Source organism: Dromaius novaehollandiae, chromosome Z (genome assembly GCF_036370855.1).
Source record: "Dromaius novaehollandiae isolate bDroNov1 chromosome Z, bDroNov1.hap1, whole genome shotgun sequence".
Taxonomy (NCBI): domain Eukaryota; kingdom Metazoa; phylum Chordata; class Aves; order Casuariiformes; family Dromaiidae; genus Dromaius; species Dromaius novaehollandiae.
In genome coordinates, this window is record NC_088132.1 from 7,956,180 (window position 1) to 7,977,647 (window position 21,468).

The 21,468-nt window shown below is 44.3% G+C and overlaps 1 protein-coding gene across 5 annotated transcripts in view; it reads right to left on the bottom strand.

Annotated features, from left to right (window-relative positions):
- The window catches only part of KANK1 (KN motif and ankyrin repeat domains 1), a 130,230-nt gene that overhangs the window by 7,476 nt on the left and 101,286 nt on the right, over positions 1-21,468 (bottom strand). For 4 of the 5 annotated variants that reach the window (XM_064501458.1, XM_064501459.1, XM_026100516.2 and 1 more), the window contains 6 exons: positions 18,267-20,921; positions 8,239-8,457; positions 7,493-7,601; positions 5,641-5,844; positions 3,398-3,485; positions 538-757 (listed from right to left, as the gene is read on the bottom strand). In XM_064501458.1, coding sequence (XP_064357528.1) covers positions 538-757; positions 3,398-3,485; positions 5,641-5,844; positions 7,493-7,601; positions 8,239-8,457; positions 18,267-20,921 — 3,495 coding nt within the window. The remainder of the gene's footprint in view (positions 1-537; positions 758-3,397; positions 3,486-5,640; positions 5,845-7,492; positions 7,602-8,238; positions 8,458-18,266; positions 20,922-21,468) is intronic. The other variant, XM_064501460.1, reaches the window with a different exon arrangement.

The following is a 21,468-nucleotide window of genomic DNA, read 5'->3' on the forward strand; positions in this document are numbered from 1 at the left end:
TGGCAGAATGCCATATTGTTCCAGTTCGTCAAGAGGGCAGTACAGACCTACCAAGGTGGCGGCCAGAAACAGCCTCTACACTGCTCTAGAAAGGTAAGGCTAGACTAGTCTGAGTATTTAACATGAATACTGATATCTGAATGAATCTTACCCCACTAGCACCCTACCTGTGGCAGGGACACAAGCAGCTGAGCGGCATCTGCACAGCTTCCAGAGAAAACTGCTAGAGGCAGGCACTGCTCAAGTTCACCTATCGTCCAGGAATGAAGGGTCCACCTGTCTGTCATAACCACTGGTCAACTCTGTTCACAGTCTACTTGGGCTTTTCTGTAACTTCTGCAAGAACCATCACCACCATCTCTAAAGCTAGCACCAAAAACAGGGATTCCAGACTATTCAGGTGAGCCACCATACAACTGCACTTCAAATACTTTTCTGCTGCAAAAAGCCAAACTCATCCTCTTGCTCATCAAGAATTTGACCTGTGAGGACTGAAAAAAAGAAAGAAAAAAAAAAAAAAGCAAACAGCCAACCTACTTGCATCCAAAAGGAGCTTTACAATTTCGAAGTTAGAATGTGAGACGCTGTAATGCAGAGCTGTGTTTCCATTTCCATCTGCCATATTGATTATATGTCTGAGGACAGCAGGAGAAATCTCTTCAAAAGCAGTTATGTAGTCTCCGACCATTTCAGGAACAGCGGACTTCTGACTTGAGACACGAAACCACTCATGCTGGATGGTATTTAAACAAAACCTCTGCCAAAACCAAGACAGAAAAAATTTACATATGCACATTCTATTTAAAGGATTTTCCATCCCACAAGTCAGCAATGCAGGAGGCCAGGCCTTTTTTAGTCAAATGTGGGCAGAAAGTATTCAGCTCACAAACAAGATACAAGATCTGATGCTTTCCCTCTGACTAAATCTCCCTTTTAAACACCAATTGTTTACCTCCTCCTATTTCACTTCATTTCAGGAATCCTTTGATAGAACTACATTTTAAGATGGGACTACCCCCAGAATTAATGGGTATCAGATACAGGTGAACAGAAATAAGGCTTGGAGCAACCATTTCCATAAAATACTTAACCCACTTTATAAGTGATGTACCTCAGACTAAGAGCAATGGAAACATATATTTCTGAGGAAGTAAAACAATGTGCATTGTTGAGTCAATTAGGCTCAATCCTGAGGCATGAATTATCAAATCCACAAACAAAAGATAGGAGAACCAGCTAGAGAGCAGTTCTGCAGGCAAAGAGCTGGGCATTACAGAGGATCACAACGTGAACCAGAGTCAACAACATGATGATGATGATGCCTTCATGGTGTAAAAGTCAAATACTATACTGGGGCGCATAAATAGGTTTACAGCTTGCAGGGCATGTAACACAGTCCCTTCTCCCTGCCTAGCACAGGGAAGGCAACTGCTGGACTATATTGTCTGGTCTGATCACTGATTGCAGTCCAAATGGGTTCAAAGGTCAGCAGCAAGAATGATTAGAAGTCAAGGAAATCTGACCTACAGGAAAGACAGGAAGGACCAGAGATATTTAGCTGAAAGAATAACGGGGCAAAGGAACACAGTAACATTTCACAATGTAAAAGGCTGCTGCAAAGAGAAAAGAAAGAACCTGTTCTTCACATCTGGGATGGATGGCTACAGCAGTGATGGATTTAAGCTGCAACAAAAAGGTGCAAGTTAGACATTCAGGATAAACTTTCTCATTGGTATGGATTGACTGGGGAGAGTCGGGAGCCTCTTAGGCCGGACAACACTCCATTGGGAACAACGTAGGTTCAGCAGACCTAGCTGTGAGCCATCTCTGCCAGCCCATTATTACAAGGAAGGACCATCGCGCCCTGCTCCTCTTCACAGAAACCCCCACCTGCAAAATGATCAGCCAGTTCAAGGGTGATTCTGCAAAGCAGATATTCCTCACTTTTTTCTAGGCTCTAGAGAAAATCCAGTGGATCTGTACCACTAGCTCTCAGAGAGATCCATGTCTGGCCAGGGGTCAGTATTTTACACACCTCTATATCAGTACTTCTGTAATAAAAAATTACAGAGTTCAATCCATTTGTGTCAGAGACCACATATGTTGTGAACATGCAGAACTGAAACAGAAAAGTGGCCTTAGAGTGTCACAATAAAAATATGTTTTGGTTTTAGAAATTAATGAGTGCCAAAACGGCACTAAGACATTTTTACACACACAATATCACATGCATTATAAGAAAAGGATACACCTTTTTTCATTCAAGTAGTCTGTAACGAGACATCCCAAAACAGCAGCTACAATGGAAACGGCTGGGACAATTTATACAGATCCCTAATTGTACTACTGGTTACCCTTTTTGGTCAACGGTTCCTTCCAAGAGAGACAGGGGAACAAGAGCTGATTAGTCTGCAGTTTCCAGCTACAAAGCCCCATTTGTGCTAGTGAACACTTGAAGAAATTAACACCTAAGTTTAAATTACACTTCCAAGGCAGAAATTATCACCTGATTGTGCCTTTTCTGACACTTTCAACTCCCACTGGGCCTGAAACATTTGTTGTTTTAATGCCAAAATTACTCCTGAAGGATTGACACAGAACTAGAAATTACCTCTCACACTTGTGTTAACCAACCTTTCAGAACATTTCCTGGCCCAGAAGTGTCAGAGTTAGACATACACAATACTAGTGTCCTTAAAAAGCCGTAGATGCTCTGTGGCAGAGGAGCCTGGCACTGGATTATTGCATTTTACATCACAGCACCACTATCACAAATGCAAAATGCAATTTCGTATCACCAAACAGCGACTGGTATTCATTTGCTTTCAGAACGCCCTCACAAAATAACACGGGCAATTCCTACATGCAGCAAACACAACACTATTTCTTGAAAGTTAATATCAGCAATGAATCCTCCTTTGTCTCTTTTGCACTCCATTAAGGATATCAGCACAGTGAGCAAAACAGAAGCAGCACACATTACTGTGCTTGGAGAGAGGCAGAGCAGACTCTGTGCTTTTGTCACTGAAAGAAACTGTCTCCTCACCCCATGGATTTTCTTAAAGTGAGGCCTGTGTGCCACCTACAGCTGTGCTAACACAAGTTATAAAAATAACAGGGGAACGCATGGATGTGTTGAAACTGCACTTTCACGTTACTATTTTTGTACATACGCCTTGCAATGAAAACACCCCAGCACACGAAGCACAAGGACGCTCTTTAGACAAAAGTCTCCTGATTAAAAAACAAAAAAACCAAAGCATTTTGTGGCTCTTCCAGGGAAGATGATATCCTCATCTGCCTAGCTACTGCAGTTCTGTCCTGGAAAACAAGAAGTTATCCCTCCTTGAAATTTCTCTGCTGTAGTTCAGGGAGAACATTGCTTTGCATTGCTTACCACATCTTTGTTGGTCAAGGCCTTGGGGTCATCAATGTTGTTTCTAAGTAGGTGACAAGCAGAGAGCATCTTTTCGCTTAGTTCGTATCTGAGAAAGGCAGCAGAAGACACGGCACACATAAATTTTTCTCCTGTCACGTAGAAACATTTACCTTTCCAAAATTAACATGGGAATGAATGTTTCTAGGCAGGCCATAAACTGCCGAGACGCAGAACCCGTTCTGGCAGCTGCTCTCACCGGAGACTCCCGTATGGGGAGCAGCACTGCTGCTGGCTGCACGGCAGACCTGGGCACGGAGCAGAAATATGCTTCCCAGATGCATGTGGGAGGATCAATATTAATGGGGAGCAGGCAACATTCTACTTCTGTATTTTAGACTTGTGAACCCTTTCCTAGTGGAAATTCATACTTATTGCTCTTATTGCACAACACGTATTACATTCTGTGTTTTGATTATTTGGTTAAAAAGAAGAAATACTGATTAAGAAATACTTTAGGACAATGGAATTAGTAAGTGGGAAATGGCTTAGGTGGCGGCCCCTTGCTTTTTCCCATTTTACCTCATTCACCAGAACCAGCCTTTCCCGTCCTGCTTCGGAAGTTTAACCCAGTTTCTCCAGACCACCTCCACTTTTCCACCTCCACCTCTGTCCCCTTCCCACCACAAATTTCAAAACTCAGGGAAGATGTAAAGGTAAAGACAGACACACCCCACGCTACATGAGGTGCTGGGCTACGGCAAACAGTCTCCACTTAGACCCTGCCAGAGACAGTAATGGCAATTTCCCAAGAGAATTTTTCAAAACAGTTTAGAGTCTGACGCACTCAGTTGTAGGGTAGACATTTCAGCCTTTCGGGGCTATACCCCAGCTTTTGGTGGTTCCAGGGAAAAGAGATGTCCCTCCTAGCTAACTGCACAGATCCATTTGGCTCCACGCTGCCGTGCAACTGCATCTTGTTCCTGAAGACTGCCGTCAAGGCAGCCAAGCTGGCTGAGCACACAGCTCTCGTGCACACATGACTACCTAAGCAGTCCCCCTGCCTTTCTTCACTATCATCTCTTTCTATGTTAAATGTAAGTTAGACAGCTACTTTGAGCACTTTAAAACTCACAGCTCCTACAAATAGCCCTTAATTACGTATTTCTGCATCACTTTTACTTAGCAGTTGATAATTACATACAGGTTTTATTACTAAGCTGCATCTCCCCTGAAACATGACATACTAGTGTTTTCTTTACTCTTTTACTATTATTATTCTACTTATGCAATTTTCCAAGCTTGCGCACTTCTAAACATTTTGCAGCTTCTGTATCTATAAAATATCCCTTCACTAGATATTTCACTGTGGTCTATACTTGTATTTTTTTTTGCCCATTCACTAACCAAGAATCAGTAAAAACACACCATGCTTTCCACGTGTTAAAAACATACGCCTTGCCTGTCAAATGCTATCTTACGTAGCTCATTATCCAGCAACTTGACAAGTAACGTGGCCATGATGTGCTGAACGGGTGTGATGGCAGGTTTGTAGCGTGCAGTCCCGGGACGGCACTGCCTCCGTGCTGCTGCCCTCCATTGCGTCACCAAGCGTGGTCAGCTAAGGCTGAGGTGATGCCGAAGGTGGAAACGGAAGGTGTGCTGCAAGCAGACTGCCGATCTCGTGGGCACGGTTCAAGACTCACTTATTTACCCAAACTTTTGCAGACTATGTCATTAATAAGGCTCTGTCTGCTTCCAGACGAGCACCACTTGTTATCAGGGACAGGCGCTCCTGGCAAGGAGCAACCCGGGACTCGGTGTAAGTGGATCGTGGAGCGGTGCTGGGGTCTGTGTCGGGAAGGATCGCCTCTGACAGGTTCTCACAGCTCACAAAGAATCATTTTGCCAAAAAGCCGTCTCTGGTTACCGCAGACTGCCATATATGGTTACATTTTTAATATGTGCAGACAGATAACAGATTTGGGAAAGTATCAGATTCATACGCTGGAATCCCAGCTTGCCAAGCACAGTGTTTTCACAAAGCTTCCTGATGAACAGTTAAAATATGCTTTCCTGATAAGCCCTGCTCAGACTAAGTGTAAATTACAATTTACAAGCAGGGCTTTGCACTCAGCCGCTGACAAGGGAATTGGCTCTGCGATTCCTCCGCCAGCACTGGAGCGGCCCGGTGCTCACGGCGCAGACGAGCGCGCGCCCGTCGCTGCTGGGCGCGGGTGCTACGGGGAGGAACCGCGCCGTACCTCTCCCGGATCTCCACCTCCTCGGCCTCGCACTCGGGCGGGGGGCCATCCCCGGCGCGGACCTGGGGGGCGCCGAGCCCGGGCGGCCCCAGCTCCTGGCGCTGCGCCCCGGCGCGGGGGTACTCGCCGCCTTCGCACTCCTCCTCCGAGTCCGAGGAGGAGCTCTCCTCGGAGCTGGACTCGTCGCTCGACGTGGTCTCGTACCTAGGGCGAGAGGGGGGCGGGCAGAGGCGGCGGTTCGCTCCGCAGCAGCAACGCGTGGTGCTGACGTGCCCCGCACCAGCTCAAAGACGCTTTGGGCACGCTTATTCCTTCCTTTTCCGCTCAAACAGCTTGACGATTCCTTATGAACCACCAAGACAGCTCAAAGGCAAAGAGGTTTGGGGGTTATTTCAAACGCAACTAAGCAGTGTTGACCCAAAGTAGTCAAAAAGCTTTCCAAAAAGCTTTTATCAGCAGACGGTGGTTGCAAAAGGCACTCAGGAAAGTATGCATGCACACAGTCACACACGTTCCACTGACCCAAAAGCTTAGTTTTGGACTAACAGAACAGCAGAAACACACAGTGTTTTGTCCCTTGCTGAGATAACTCTGGGAAACCATTTCTTATCGTAGTGCATTTTAATCTGAAAGGAGTAAAACTCATTTTTTTAATTCCTTCTTTAAATCTGCAAGACTATCTATTAAAGTGTCACTGTCACCTAAGGGCTCTCCATAAATCCCTTCATGCTGACATTGTGTGTATTATATGCACACTGTAAAATGAAAGAATTAAGAAGGAAGCTTATTTTAACAGAAATCGTACACTCCATCAGGCATTGCCTGCAGATAGCCCCAAAATGTTCTGCTCAGAGTAAACCTGTGTTGTTGCCTTACTAGGCAGGTAGAAAGAGGGGAGCCAAGAAACCTATCTAGAGACAAGGGCCACAATTTAAGAAAGTCTTTCCAGCGATGATCCAAAACATTTTTTTGAGATTTTAGGTGAAAAATAAGTGATCTGGACAATTATAAAGCTATTTTTAATGATTTACCGTAACTCTCAAACCTCAACAGCTACTAAGCTAAAGTACTAAGCCTATTTTTCTAATGTACAACAATGATACATGAGTGACAACAGCCCCCCACTACAAGTAATCACAATTTTAACCCATATGTATGAGATCAATAATTGCAGTATTTAGACTATATATTGCACATGGCATTTTTAATAAAGAAAAATTAATTTGAGGAACAGGTCAGCACAGCAAAGCTATATAAAAACCATTTGGTGAAAGTATTTGGAAATTCTCTGTAACATTCTCCAAATGGCAAGTAATATTTTAAAACAAGATTCAAACAAAGAACTGTTTTCAGCATTTAGATATTTTTCATATTTCTCTAGCACAAACCCAGAGAAGCTAATTCTCAGGCAACACCATCTCTTACTGTATTTTCCTAATAGCACAATGGTGCTTATGTAGACTGCCAAAGACATATTAAAGTTTTATTTACTAATATATCGCCTGAGAAACATTCCCATGGTTTTTTGTTTGCTTCATTTTCTTGTGTTAAATTTGGCAGTGACCTAATATGCAAGTACTTAAGATTGATTCCAAGTTCGACTTACAACTTCCACTCAAGACAATAAACACATACACACAAAGGGCTGTCAGAAGTTTAAGGCGGGCTTAAATGATTAATTTTTCCCTCCTACCCTTCAGCTCAATGGCTGAGTCTCGGTCTGAAGTAGAGGCAACAGCTATACTTAAACTCCAAGGTTTTTTCTTCCTTTCCCAGTGTGAAAGTACTCCAATGACTTGATTAGACAGACTTTTTATTTTATTTGGGGGAGTGGGCGGGGAAGGCCACTTACCCGCCATTTATGCCAACAAACTGTAGGTTCTTCTTTGCGTTGTTCAAATCCTTTTTTCCATCCCTTTTCTTCATGATAGATTTGAGTGTATTTTCATTATTCGTACATACTGTGGAAAAGAGTGAGAAAGCACATGTGTCAGTACAAATTTGTCGCCAACTCTGGCTGCAGATGCTTTAGATAATTCTTCAAAACAAATAACTTTCAATTTAATTATCAACTGGAGCTGAGGTTTAATAATAAATAAATAATCTTTTGATTTTTTATCATTTTAATCTTTGAATAATCTTTTTATACACAGTCATGGTGTTACATGCACACTAGAAATATAAAAGAACACTTCCAAAAACAACTCTAGAAATAGTAAACTAACACAGACTAATTTTCCCATCCCCCAGCATGCTGGTAATCTTTATGATGCTTCAGAAAACTTTAGGAAAAGACACTTTTTGCTTTGCTGTCTGTCAAGGATTTCTAATATTGAAACTGGTTATTTTGGTCTGTCAAGACAATCCTAATTCTTGAGATTAAATAACAGCAGTCTATTGCCAGAGCTGAAGCAGGATATTTAACAATAGCCTATCCAACATGGTGAGGAGGTTCAATCGAGGCAGGGCTTTTTAGCTTTAATATTCACTGAAATAACTTTTAAACCAATCTGTAAGCATGAAACAGGAAGACTTTAATTATGTTTCACATTCAAACTCCGTCAGCATGAAAAAAGATATATCTAATCCAGTTATTACCGTAGAGGCCAGAAGCAAGCTGGTCATCTGTTAGATTAATCGGAGCTAGAGTTTTGTCCTGAGAAGAGAAGCATTTCCTTCCCCGAACTGCTTCTACCAGAGGTGTCTTTCTCTCTTCCTGAACCGGCCCAATGTCCTGCTCCAATTTCAGAGTTCGCAAATTTGATGCCAAGTGGGTGTTTGCAAGTTGGCCGTGAGGGATGTACTCCAAAGTAGCACCTGTCAAAGAAGACGGTAGGCATTACTGAGCACTCAGGAGTCAGGTCAAAACCTTCATGGCAACACTGCGTCCAACAGAAAAACTGAAACAATACTTAAAAAAAACCCTTGCACTTCATACTGCTCTGTTCTGAGGATCCAGTAGAAAAAGGGTGTGATCACTTTCAGAAACTACAAAACAGTCCTGAGTTTTTCTTTCCATGAAAACGTACAATACAAGGAAAAAGCTATAAAGATAGCGGCTTTAAAAGGGATGAAAGGAATATCCCTTCCTTTTCCTTTTCTTTCAATATGTGCAGTATCAGATTACAGTTTGTGCCACCCTGATTAAGGGCAGGCTCACTTAGCTGCTCCTTACTGAGATGCTTGAAAAGCATTCAGGGATTTGACAGCTTGAACTTCTTCAGGAAGAGCAGTCCTTTGTTTTTTTTTTTTAAAAAAAAAAGAAGTAGCATTTTCCATGAAAGCAGGAACTTTTCAGGAAACTTTTTTGCCAGTATTCCACTAATTCTGAAAGTTGCATACTTTGCTGAGTTACTCAGCTAATTTTTCCTAATTTGCTGACATCCCTTTATTTTTTCCTCTTTGCGTAAAGAGCAGTATTAATTATACACAGATTTTTATAGGTTCCCCAGGAGTTCCTCCAGCTGTGCTATTACAGCTGCTCTAAAAAGCTGCGCCAATAATACACAATTTTGTTTGTGGAACATAGTTTGGTTTTTTACACATACATCCTTTCTTAGGTAATGTTGCTGGCGTTTCAAGGAAAAAGATGAGTTTTAATTTATTTAAAAAAAAAACACTTCTGTTTCGAAACTTGCTTCAATCACTGCTGCCTCTCAGCACTTTCCCCCCCCTTGCATTTATCAAGAATTAATACACAGCCTCCTCGTTCAAATAGAAGAGTGGTACTGCACAGGATGCCAATATATCGTAGTCATGTAAATTCCAAACAATTTGCTTAAAAAAATAGAGCTGATATTGTCAGTGCTCTTGCTACACTGTCTTCCCCTCTCTTGCTCCATCCCAACTTTTTCCCCTATGGCTTTCTTCCTTTGACAGGACCTAATGCAGTTGATTTTTCCAAAAGTTATCACCGCACGGCTTCCTCCCTGTTCCCACCCATCTCCAGCCGCTCTGCCCTCCCACCCAGCATCCACTTCTAAGGCATCTTTTCCAGTGGCTGGACCTACTGCTCTTTTCCACCATCACTTATAGCTCCTCCAAGCTGAAACTGAGCTCTGGTCACATCTCCGCCGCTGTCGGAGCTCAGCAACAGCGAGCGCTGGCGAAACGCCAGCCGGCACGGAGCAGGAGCGGAGGAGCTCGGACCTTGGGGTCGGTTCCTGCTCCAAGCGGTCCTTGCAAGACCGGATGACCGACATGCACACCCACGCCAGGGCGAGGCAGGCCAAAACAGCCGTGCCGACTCGATGCAATGCTGGGAGAAGGCGAAACACGCAGGAAATAACCCCTCTAGAAACAAACATCCCGCACCCTCGGGCTGGACCGGCCATCGCCGAAAATCGAAAGCACACCACGTGCTAAAGCCCTGCCTTTGCTTCCCCTGCCCGTCTTCATTTATAGCAGTGATTAACTTAGATCACGACACTTCCTGACCACAGGTGTTGGTGACAGTTAACATCACCCCTCACCAGCTAATCATGGAAAAGAGAGCTGCCAAAGCGTGGTTGCCGAGCCAGAAAAAAACCCCTCTAAACTCCCTTTAGCTGAAAAACAAGAAAACCACTCTTTCCTCCACTTGTCTGGAGCAGCCACAGTTATAATTAAAGAGGACCAAATGCAATTACTGTTTCCAATTGTATCTCTTGGTGGCTGGGTCAGTTGGTTTTGCCAGACAGACTAAAAACGCAATGCTGCTCTCTGCAGAGACAACACCGGCACGGCTTGCAAACGGCTTCGCAATCCCCCAGGTCAGCGCAGAGTCGCACGAAGCCAGCGGCTCGTGGGAGAGCGCTGGGGCTCAGTGCGCTACGACATGCATCAACACGCGTTACACCTAGCAAGAGTATAACCGGGAAAAAAAAAGCATCTGATGGCTGGCATGAAGCCTTCGACCTTGCCTTCATTTTTCTTTCCTTATTTCAGCCCCAAAGGCGACACAGTTTCGAGCAGAGCCTGAAGCCAGCACTGCACCTCCCTCAAACATCTCGCTTCTCCTGCCTTGGGACAGAGCTGGGCAGGGAGCAAGCAGGGGAGCACAGAGACAAGGGGGAAAGGCAGTAAGCAGGCTTCTCTCTCCTGGGTCACAGCCTCTCTCCCAGCTAAACATGCCGCCGATGTAACAAAAACTTGTTAGGTTCTCCCACAACCCATTTCTGGCTCATGCCTCACTAGCTAAGAAGCACTGCACTGTGTTTGGGGTGTTATCTGGGGCACACATGGCTTCAAAAGAGCAAGAAAGAGTCCTGCTTAGCCTCCAGGATCTGACAAAAGAGAATGATGCAAAGGTTGGAGGACAAGCACACAAAAATAACTACATTAGATAAACTGGCCAGTGCACCCCACTCTCCTAACAGAGCTGTTAATGTCTACTACTCGTAAGGCTCAAGGAAAAACAGCTTTGGACCCAACACAGCACTAATGCTGCAAGCCGTTATTTAGTATTCAAAATCGATCCTCAGGCCTCCCTCTTTGCAAGACAGCCTACAACGAGTTATAAAGATGCTTGGAGAGCAGCAAGCTGGTGTAAGTCACTTGGGAAAGTGGATTAAATAAGTGGCTGTGCTACCCAGCTCTCCTGTCAGTAATGATTTAAGGGCTTAATCAACTGCTGGCCAGATCAAAAAGTTGACTTAACCAAGTTCTCTCCTCCTCCAAAAGGCTGTAGCATTCCTGCAGATGCAGGACACACTGCAAGCTTCTCAAGCGTGGAAATGAAACCCCCACTAAAGATTACTACAAGCCTACACAGACCTCAAATCAGACTGTTCATCTCACCTCACCCAGATCTCAAGCGTGCCCACATTCCTCCCGTCTCCGAGGAGCTCAGTGAGGCAGCAAAGCCATACTTGCTGCCATTATCTTCCCCCCAAAATACCCAAGGAAACAGAGCAGCTCAAGAGTGAATTGCTTGCATAGATCCACATACCAGATCTACGGCCACGACGCTTACCTTAGGTCAGCCAACCGATTCACCACTTGGCCAGCCCTTGTCTCCAGACATAGCCATTGAGGTACACTTACCACACGGACTTCTGTTGGTTTATCGTTGTGAGTAAGTAACTCGAAGTTGACACAGGATTCTAAATAAAAGTATAGTGTAGCTAACCACAGCAAGTAGCTGCCAGGGATTTCTAAATGTATTTTGTCCTACAGATAGGATCTTGAAAAAGTTCATCAGTAATTTAAACAAAACACAACAGAAAACTTAGGCTTAACCTGATCAGATATGCAAATGCAAAAAGCTACTCTAATCAATTTCAGTGGGAAAGAAGCGTCTAAAGTGTCTTCAGCAATTAATCCCAGTGATCTGAGGGAATGGATGAGTCTGTTTCTAATTTTTCAGATGGAACTCCTATTCCTAAATCGCTTGTGCTCCTTTTGAAAAATCTCATCAATTTAAACCAAAGTGACTGCAAAAGTACTATACGTCGGCATCAAATTACCACGTCATATCTGACAACAAATGCATCTGTCCCTATTGTTAACATGCTACTTCCCTCCCTGACTACAGACCCTCCCTCCCATTTATAACAGTATAAGTACTCTTGAAGCCATGTAGTTAGCAAGTTCAGAGAACTGGCTGGGTAAATTTTAAATAGTATTTTTTTTCCTGGGTCTGTGCTGAGCTTGCGATAATAAGAAGTCTAGCTTTTTCCCACTTTTGAAAAAATCTCATTTAGTCTGGCGGAAGTAAATCTAAGCCAGACTATAAAAATCACTTGGGTTGACAGCACTTTTTTACCACGGGAAATAAAGAGAAGTGCAAATGAAGCCAGGGGAATTAAATACCACAGGGATGAGAACCTGGCTCTCTGTCTGGAACATCAGAGGCTTTTATCTAAAAAAAGGGCACAAGCCCGCTGCCTATGCAGTAACTGCACGCAGATTTTATTTTTAACCTGTTGATCAGTGCAAGTATTTATTTGCACAATTTGTTGACAAAGACCAATGATACAATTTATACATTCTCTGTTCAAGAGACAGTACATACATGTTGTCTGGAGCACACACGGAAAGGAATTTCTTCTCTTACATATTATACGCAGGAATTTGTCACAACAGCACTCAGCTCCCTACGAAATCATGACAACTGAAGAACACTCAGTCTTCTGCAGAGATGTTAAATCTTATTAAGCTGCTTTCTCCTTAAGAAGTTATTTTTATATTAATGTATATAAGTGTATATAACTAATACACTTTCTATCTGGTCTACACATCAGAACCCTTCATCAAACAAACCCACTCTACTAAGGTAAACAAAAAGGCAGTGATGAGTAAACATGTTATGCTTAAACATTCAAAGGTTGATATTAATCCATTCACCACATAAAAGTGTTATCATCAGAAGACTAACAGTTATATCCCTTTAACAGGTACTTTTGAGTCATTCAGGGCTATAAGTCAGTAAATTTAAAATCTCAGAACAAAAAAATTGCCACATGCAACCGATTTATTGATTACATTGATTAAACGATAGGAACCAAATTCACCTGGGGCCCATGCACAGGTAAATGTTGCAACTACCACTCAGCTCCAGAACTGCTCCCTTTAATAGGATGGCTAGAGCAAGACTGAGAGCAAAAATGACATTTCTGTGAAGCAGCTAATCAGCTTATTTACGAAATACTCTTTTCCAGCAAAACTGTGTCCGAAGCTATGTGAAGGCCATCCTTAATTTGGCTGATGAGTGGCAGATCAAAGCATCTCATGATGCCGGGCACAGCAGGAGAGGTCATCTCACAGCTTTTCTTTTTTTCCCCTCCTTTATGAGAAGTTGATCTTCTCAGCTGATGCTTTATCATAGCTGAAATAAGCCAGCACTTCCTTGGAAAAATGGGAACATCCTCATATTAAGAATTTATAGATATGCCTGTTGAACACAGCCGCTGAACTCTGAATAAAGCTCATAACAAGCTTGTGTTAACACATAACCAGGGCACATATGTCAAACCTCTTGAGAAAGGTCTATGGAGATGGACTAGACTAAGACCAGCTAAGCACTTATCTTTATGGGACAATTACTGACCAGATCTCTGCTTCTCCCCGATGGGTATTCAAAACAGAACAAAATCCAGTTTAACCCCTCTGCTCTTACAACAGAGGTCTCTACGGTTTTCAAGTAACATGGGTACATTAGTACTTTACTTACTGTAGTGACTGCTGGTCACAACAGCAGGTCAGTAGATACCACCTTCCACATAAAAAAAACGCAGAAGAGGTGCTGCATTATCTGAAATTCTAGTCAGCCACATGTGAAGAAACAAATACTCAACTGGTGCACAGATGGGACCATCTGCATGACTGTTTTGCACTGACGCGCTACCATCCAGAAGATAATGAAAAACACTTCACATTTGTCCTTCCCCTCTCCCAGCAGGGAGAAGGATGAATGCTGCTCATTTCACAAACAAGCACATTTCTACAGAAGCTTAACTTGGGGACTATGAAATGCTGTCCACAACAAGCTGCAGACCTGAAGCTGAGGGCTCAATTCAATTCCCTAGCCATAGATGTCAAGTGCCCCGCGCAGCAGCCTGCAGCTCTGCTTGCTCATGCCAGTGCCCCCAGCAGCACCCAGCTCCTTAAGTGCAGGCAAGCCTTGTGTCCTCAACTTCACTAGTGTGACCCATGCTGCCAGGACAAGAGCTACCAACCCACCAAGCTACACTGTCTTTGAGAAAAAAGGCTACAAACGTTGACGAACAGATGCATGGAAAACAGCTTTTTCTAATTCCTTGCTATTGCTGCACTATCCATGACGCCAAGGAGCGATACCACCATGCCAACAATACCGCTGCAATGCCAACAACACCAGCTGCTACGCATCAGCTTTGGACAGCCAGCGGCATCTCGCACCGTAATCCTTCCTCCGGTTTCTGTCTTCCCTCAGCTTGTCTCATCAGCTCTGGGCAAAAGTTACAGCTCAAAACCTCAGAAGATCTTTTTACCAGATGGCATGGCGTATCATATTCTCTTAAGGCCTGTGAGGCTGCCTGACACCACTTGCTTCTCACTTCCTTTCACTCCCTCAAGTGTCCATTTCAAGAAGTTACCTCCCAAAGATTGGTCCAATGCTTTCACGGGGCTCCTTGGGACAGGATTGTTCCAACAAGTCAATGTAAAACTGATACTCTGAAGATCACGGAGGTACATTCATCATGCCTTTTCAGATCAAATATGCTCAGGCAATTTTTCAGGGCAAGAGCAGAGGAGCTGTTTTTAACTACCAATCCAGCAAACTCCTTGCCTGTAAATGGCATCCATCTACAAGATGTTTTTGTGAATAGCCTAAGTAATTAAAGACTACAAATATTACACTTAGGACTCTAGTTGATATTTTGCAAAACACATTACACTTGCAGTCAAATGTGACTTTCTAAAACGCCTCAAAAATTCTGTGACAATAAGATGGATGAACAGAATACACTTATCTCTTAGTCCTGTACAGTGTCTAGACTGAGAAGAATAAAGACCAGTAGGCATCTAGGTTTGTCTCCCACAGCTGTAGGATCCATCTGAACGCAGACAAAGCTCCAATACTGGCTAAAATCAATTTGCAGAGTGGAAACTGGCTTGTTTGAAAAGCAGATTTGATTTCCCTGAAGCCACTAGGGCTTCTGAAACACAGTGCATATGTAAATATGAGCTGCTTCATTAGGGAAGGGAAGGTGTTTATTTTGCAACACGAAATTGCTAATTGCTACCAGACCCAATTCTAAGATAATCTTACTCTACTTGACTTGCCTCTACGAATGCAAGCTGCAGAATCAGCCAGGTTTCAAACTCAGGTCCTGATTTGGGAAGGTCCAAGCTTCAGGTTTAAACTTGATCCTAGGGGTCTAGTACTAGGGCTCTCCATCAGCTATCATAAACTCACACCTACTGTGAGATGATACACCTCTCTGCAGCACATCCCCCTCTTCACAGCACTAACGGGGAAAAAAAATCTATAAAATCAGAAGAACTCAAGAGTATGTCTGCATGTCATAAGGCACCTAGATTAATGTGTTAACTCAAGTATCAGAAGCAGTACTGACAATTATCTTTTTAAACAAACTGACCTGAGCAGTTGTTCTGCTTCTAGTACCCCCATTACCGGCCTCAAAGCTAGCTCAGGTGTTTCTGCCCTAGACTGGCCTGCCTCTAAGAGGTGCTTGCTAAGAATGTTATTTGAATAAAATATTAAAGATGATACTGCTGCTGCTTATCTGAAACCGACTGCTTCTGTCTCTATTTTCAGCCTGTTTTTCTAAGGAACCAAGGCTTGTGAAATCATGCTTCTTTCAATAACTTAGACCTGAACACTGACTTTAACTGAACTGATAGAGGCTCAGTGCTCTGCAGAACTTTTATCTTCATACAAGTTCTACAAAAATCAGGCCAGGAAACCACGCCTGGAGAAAGGGGTGCTGCTTGAGTGCACACATGAGACACCGAGAAAGGCATACCCAAGAGACCCAAATGATGTGAGCAAAGACTTAGTAAGAGCTTGCAAGCGATCTTGAGATACCGATCCACGGTAAAAAAAAAAAAAGAAAGGCTTTATTCGTTCTGGTGCTTGCAAAATTACTTGCTTATATTGGTGTTTTATTCTGCAAGAAGGGAGAGAGAAGCCTTTTAAACAGAAGGGAAGTCATGATTTGCAAAACCACAGAAACAGGTAGCTGGACCAGCAGATAAATGTAGTAAAGAAAATATTTTCAAAATTAACAGAAAGATATTTCAGACTTATGACCTCTTCCTACCCTAATTCTTCACAGATCTAAAATGTTAAAGGCTAGAGCTTGATTTACATACACAGTCACAGCATGTAATTCTGACCAGCAACTAAAAATAAAGAGATTTTGCACTTATTATCCACTGCTAAAGATAATGGCATTACACACTAAACCAAAATTATTCCAAAATAATTTTGGCAAGAATGTGAAATCTGAATCCACGTAAGAGTTCCGTTGCTCCACCTGTGTCTAAGCACTTTCAAGCCTCTAGACTACACATCTGACATTGTACAATAAAAGCAGGGAAAGGAATTACAGCTACTGAAAATTTTGGCTCATTGTCTTTAAGCACACTTTTCAGTGTTTGCTGGATACTCTTATTATTATTGCATCATTACTTGTAGAAGTCCAAAGTATAAAATGCATACCAGAAAGATAATAATATTGTATAGATAATAATCACATTGCATGCACTGAGACAGGATATCATATATTTTCTTTACTTCAACATAAATGTTGCTTACTCCTTTACTATGGGAAGCTAAAAATTTTACTTCAGTTTGTTTCAGTTCATAAATGGTTCCATTTAGTTCATGAACACTGAAAAGAATCAGATTTACCAAGCTGCCTTTAACAACAATAGAGGACAACTTTTAAGACAGTAAATAAACTGTAAAGGCTTTATACAGCAGTGCATTAGCCAATAACATTATGCTGACACTAAACAGTATTTACTCAAGATCTAATTTCCAATTCAGCACCCATGATACAGATACATTTGCACAAGTTTTACCCGTTTCCTTCACCCTTCATTTCAGTCACCGTGTGGCGGGATAAAGAAGATGTTATTTAACAGTCACTGCTAGTAATTACATAATGGTTTTCAATAAGCCAATAAATTGTAACACATAAATTTAACAGTACTGTAGTTGGATTCACCTATAAGGTATTACAAGAAATGGTTAAGTTTTAAACTATCAGACACGTGCCAAAAAGCTGTAAGCAACTTTACCCCAGAGAATAAAAAGATCCCTCAAATTAATTATTTAAATTTTAAAATTAATAAATAAAATGGAAGGAGTATTTAAATCTCAATTCCTGCCTTTGCTGAGCGTCACCAAAACCTCCAGCAGTAATTACAGCTTATGCCTTTCAAACATGAGGCTGTAATTACGGATTAGGACAAACACTTATTGGAACAGAGAAGATGCAAGCTGTGGTTTCTGTGAAGCGCTCTGGAGCTGCCTATCATTAAGCAATCAACACGGCTGGAATGGGGAACGCACCCCACGGCTCCCCAGCTGCGAAGAACAAAGAACGGGGAAAATGGAAGGAACAAAGCAATGTCTGGGGAAATGTCTGGGGAAACGAGGCGGTTCGACAGAAAAGTGGAATGCAACTTACAACTCTGTCAAATCTGACTTACTGCACTTTTTAAAAATGGTGTTCCAACTTTAAAGGCAGGACAAAATCCCAAACCCACAGACATTAACCTAGATACTCTTCAAGTTGTAAGAAGGGGTCAGTATCTTGCACGGTGGTCCAACACCCTGGATACTTTTAGATACCTCCCATTTATATCAAATACTTGACCCTTCAGAGTCATCCTTGTCAGACCCTTTAGAGTCTGCAGGATACTCGACCCTTCAGAGTCATCTTTGTCAGACCCTTTAGAGTCTGCAGGACTGTGATGGGTAAAACCACCTCCAGCTTTCAGTTCTAGCTATCATTGCTGGGCTGGACAAAACACAGATATATACAACAACAACAACAAGGTTGTGTGTTGCATTTCATCAGAGGGAGTTCCCCACTTGCTGCTAGACGGTCAAGCAAAAAGCTTCCAGGTGAGTGACCCACTGCGCTAGCAAGAAGGGGAACAAACATACGCTTGGACACTTAGCTTACCTGATGTGGTACTTCTGTCCATACATTGTTTCTGCAGGTCCAGACTCCGTAGCTCCTCCGTGCTGGCGTATTTCATGACGGAGTTGATGGACGTGAGGGTGCTGATAAGCTGAGAATTGAGGGATCCAATCTGGGAGTGGGGCTCTCCAAAGGCTTCTGCCAATTCACTGTAATTTTCCGCAAGCAGCATCTGCTGTTCCTGCAGCAGCTTCTGCACACGCTCGATATAGTGGTCCAGGCCAGTTCTCAGCTCCGGCGGAGGCAGGGGTCTTTCCAAGAGGGTGCCCACGGATTCGCAGACAGACTCACCCCCAACTCCAATGCTTCTGGTGCCAGCCGGCACAGCTGACAACGGAGGGGGTCCGCAGGCAATGCTTCTCATCTTGAGACCAACCAGATAGTTCTCGTTAATGTTTATCTGCCCGACGCCGCAGTCTTTGGTTTTTATCGCAGAGGGCTTTTCAGAGCCCGGGTAACTGGAAAGCAAGGTTCCCACTCCGACAGAACGGGTTTTAGCAGACACGTTTACGTCCTTCACCCTGCCGTCTCCTACCGCCACGGTCCGCGTCTCCACGCTCGCGGTGTTGGTCTGTTTATCGTAACTGCTCAGAACAGTGTTTGTGCCGCAGTCTGCCAGAGAGGCTGCCTCCGTACTGGTGCACTGGCTCACCATTTCCACAGCCGTGCTGGTCTGCTGGGTAGCTGTACGAGGCACGGCCATGACCGTGGCTTCTGCTCTGCACACAGCCTCCGTGGCCGTCTCGCGGGACACGCACTCCTTCGGGGCGCACACGAGCACATCCACTGAACAGTCCCCGCAGCCCACCGACCTCACCTCTCTGACCTCCTGCTCCGTCTTGCAGAGGCTCAGGCCGTCTACGGACTCCTCCGTGTTGACGCCTGTTTCACAGACACTCGTCTCTACGCCCACCTTCTTGTCGTACACCTCCACAGACCGCCCCGTGCACTGGTCTCGCACTTCTGCCCTCTCCTTCACGAGCCACTGACTCATGCGCAGCTCGGGGCCCACCGCCGTGCTCTGCACCGCGGGCCTGCAGGAGGTGCCGACGCTGCTCGTTTGTAGGTGGTTCCCCACAGACGAATCAGCGACGTTCACATGATCGCCCACCATTTGGTCTCTCGTTTGTACCACAGCCTCCACTGTTCTGCTGACGACAGGGGGCTGAGCCATCGAGGCTTTATCCACTTTCTTCCTAGATCCAGCTGCCTGCAGCTCCTGTTTTAATTTGGTCATTTCCCTGTCGTGGGTAGTTTCCTTCAGCTGAACTTCTAGTCTATAGATCTTCTCCTTAAGGGCTTCGATGGTCTGCTGCTGAAGCTCTATCTCCTTCTCAACTTCTGTGGACAAGCCAAGCATGGCTTCTGTCACCCCAACCCCGGACTCTCTCGTTTCTTTCTCTGTTCCCACGGCTACTTCTCTGTATTGCCTCAAAGATCTGTTGTATATAACCACATCGTTCATGTTTTCATCAGCACCTACAGCAACAGATCTGCTCTCTTTTGTTAGGCTCTCTCTGTTCACCCCAAGATTTGCTGGAGTCTCATAGTTGCTGTCCTGGATTTTTTTCTCCAGTGCTTGCATTTCAGCAGTCAGCTGCCTGAACTCCTCTATCCTCTGAGAGCTCTGCTCCACGCTCTCTGTGTCCTCCTCACAATCTATATAGAGTTCTCCACCTCTTCGGACCTGAGACAGATGTTCCCACTGTTCCGCATTTCCTGCGCTGTAAGATCGTTTTCTGAAGCCATACATGTCATTTTGACTGGGTTTCCTTTGGCTTTTGAGCTCTGCCATCATGTGCCTCTTCTCCTCCTGTAACACTGAAATCTTGACCTGGAGCACAGGAATGGTCTTGACTTGCTCTTCGAGCTCCTTGAGACGCTTCAGGGCAATCGCCATTTGCTCCCGGATGTGCTGCAGGTGCACCGGGCTCACGTTGGTCACCGGCGTGGATATTCCCGAGCTCAGCGGGCTGTGGCGGATGGAACTGCCCAGCGAGGAGCCAAAGCAGGCGCCGTAGTCTCCGTTGCCTTGATACCCATTTTGAAGCTGCTGAGACATGTGACTGTACCCACCGGATCCCACAAACGAGGGAAGGGAGCTTGTCGAGCCCATGCCTCCGAAGCTGGAGAGCCGGGGCCTGCGGACCTCTCCTGGCGTGACCTGCATCATTCTCTCCTGCTCCAGGCGTCTCCGCGTTTCCATGAGCGTTTTTGTCACATGGAGGTTGTGCCGGGGAAGCTGGGGGGAGGGAGGAGGAAGCTGCTTGCTCTCGGGGATAGTTAGGTAGGTAGGCGATGCTTCGAAGGAAACCGATGGTTTCGCAGCGACACACGGGGCTACTTGACTCCTTGTGGCCACACACGGCTGCTTATTCTCATCACTGTTGGATGAAGAGAGAGACTCGGTGGAGGTCCAGCCGCTGCACTGCCCACCAGGGTTCTTGGGGCCTGCAGGGGCCGGTACCGTTTTCTTCTTCTTCTGGATGTTTAATTTCTTAATGGTATTCCCCTTTTGTATATCGTCCACGTACTTCAGAAAATCCAAGTCTAGCTGGTAGCCGTAAGGCGTTTCCACAAAATAGGGATCTTTCTGTTCTTTTTCATCTTCTCCATTTAGAACAGCTTCCTCTTTTTCTGCAAGAGAAGAAGTAAGATCAGTATGTGGAAAAGAAACTACGTCTCAGCAGGCTACGCATTGAAACACAAGCGGACAAACAAGGGTGCTCACAGCATACCACTAAGCAGAAGCTGCCGCTGCAGCCCAGAAAACAGACCATCGTGCTGATTTACTTTTAACAAAAAGTCCCAATTAACTTTTCCAAAGTTAATCTGCAGGATTTCAGATCCTGAGAGATGCATATATGTATCCGTGTGTGTGTATATATACATACATATACATGCACACACACACACATATATAAACGTGTATGTTAAATATATGCACACAGGCACTGGTAACTTTATGAATAAAGCAGCACAGAAGTAGCACAGCTCACAGCACAAACTGTACTTCCACAAATCCCTCCAGTATTTCCGCATCACATCAAGCTTTCACACATGCTAAGCGGTCACATAAAGACTACACTGTATTGCCAGGAATCATCTGGACACCGACTTCTCTAGAGGGTACATTAAAACGGGCTACCAAACCCCAATCCCCCTCCTGAGGCTATCGATGCCA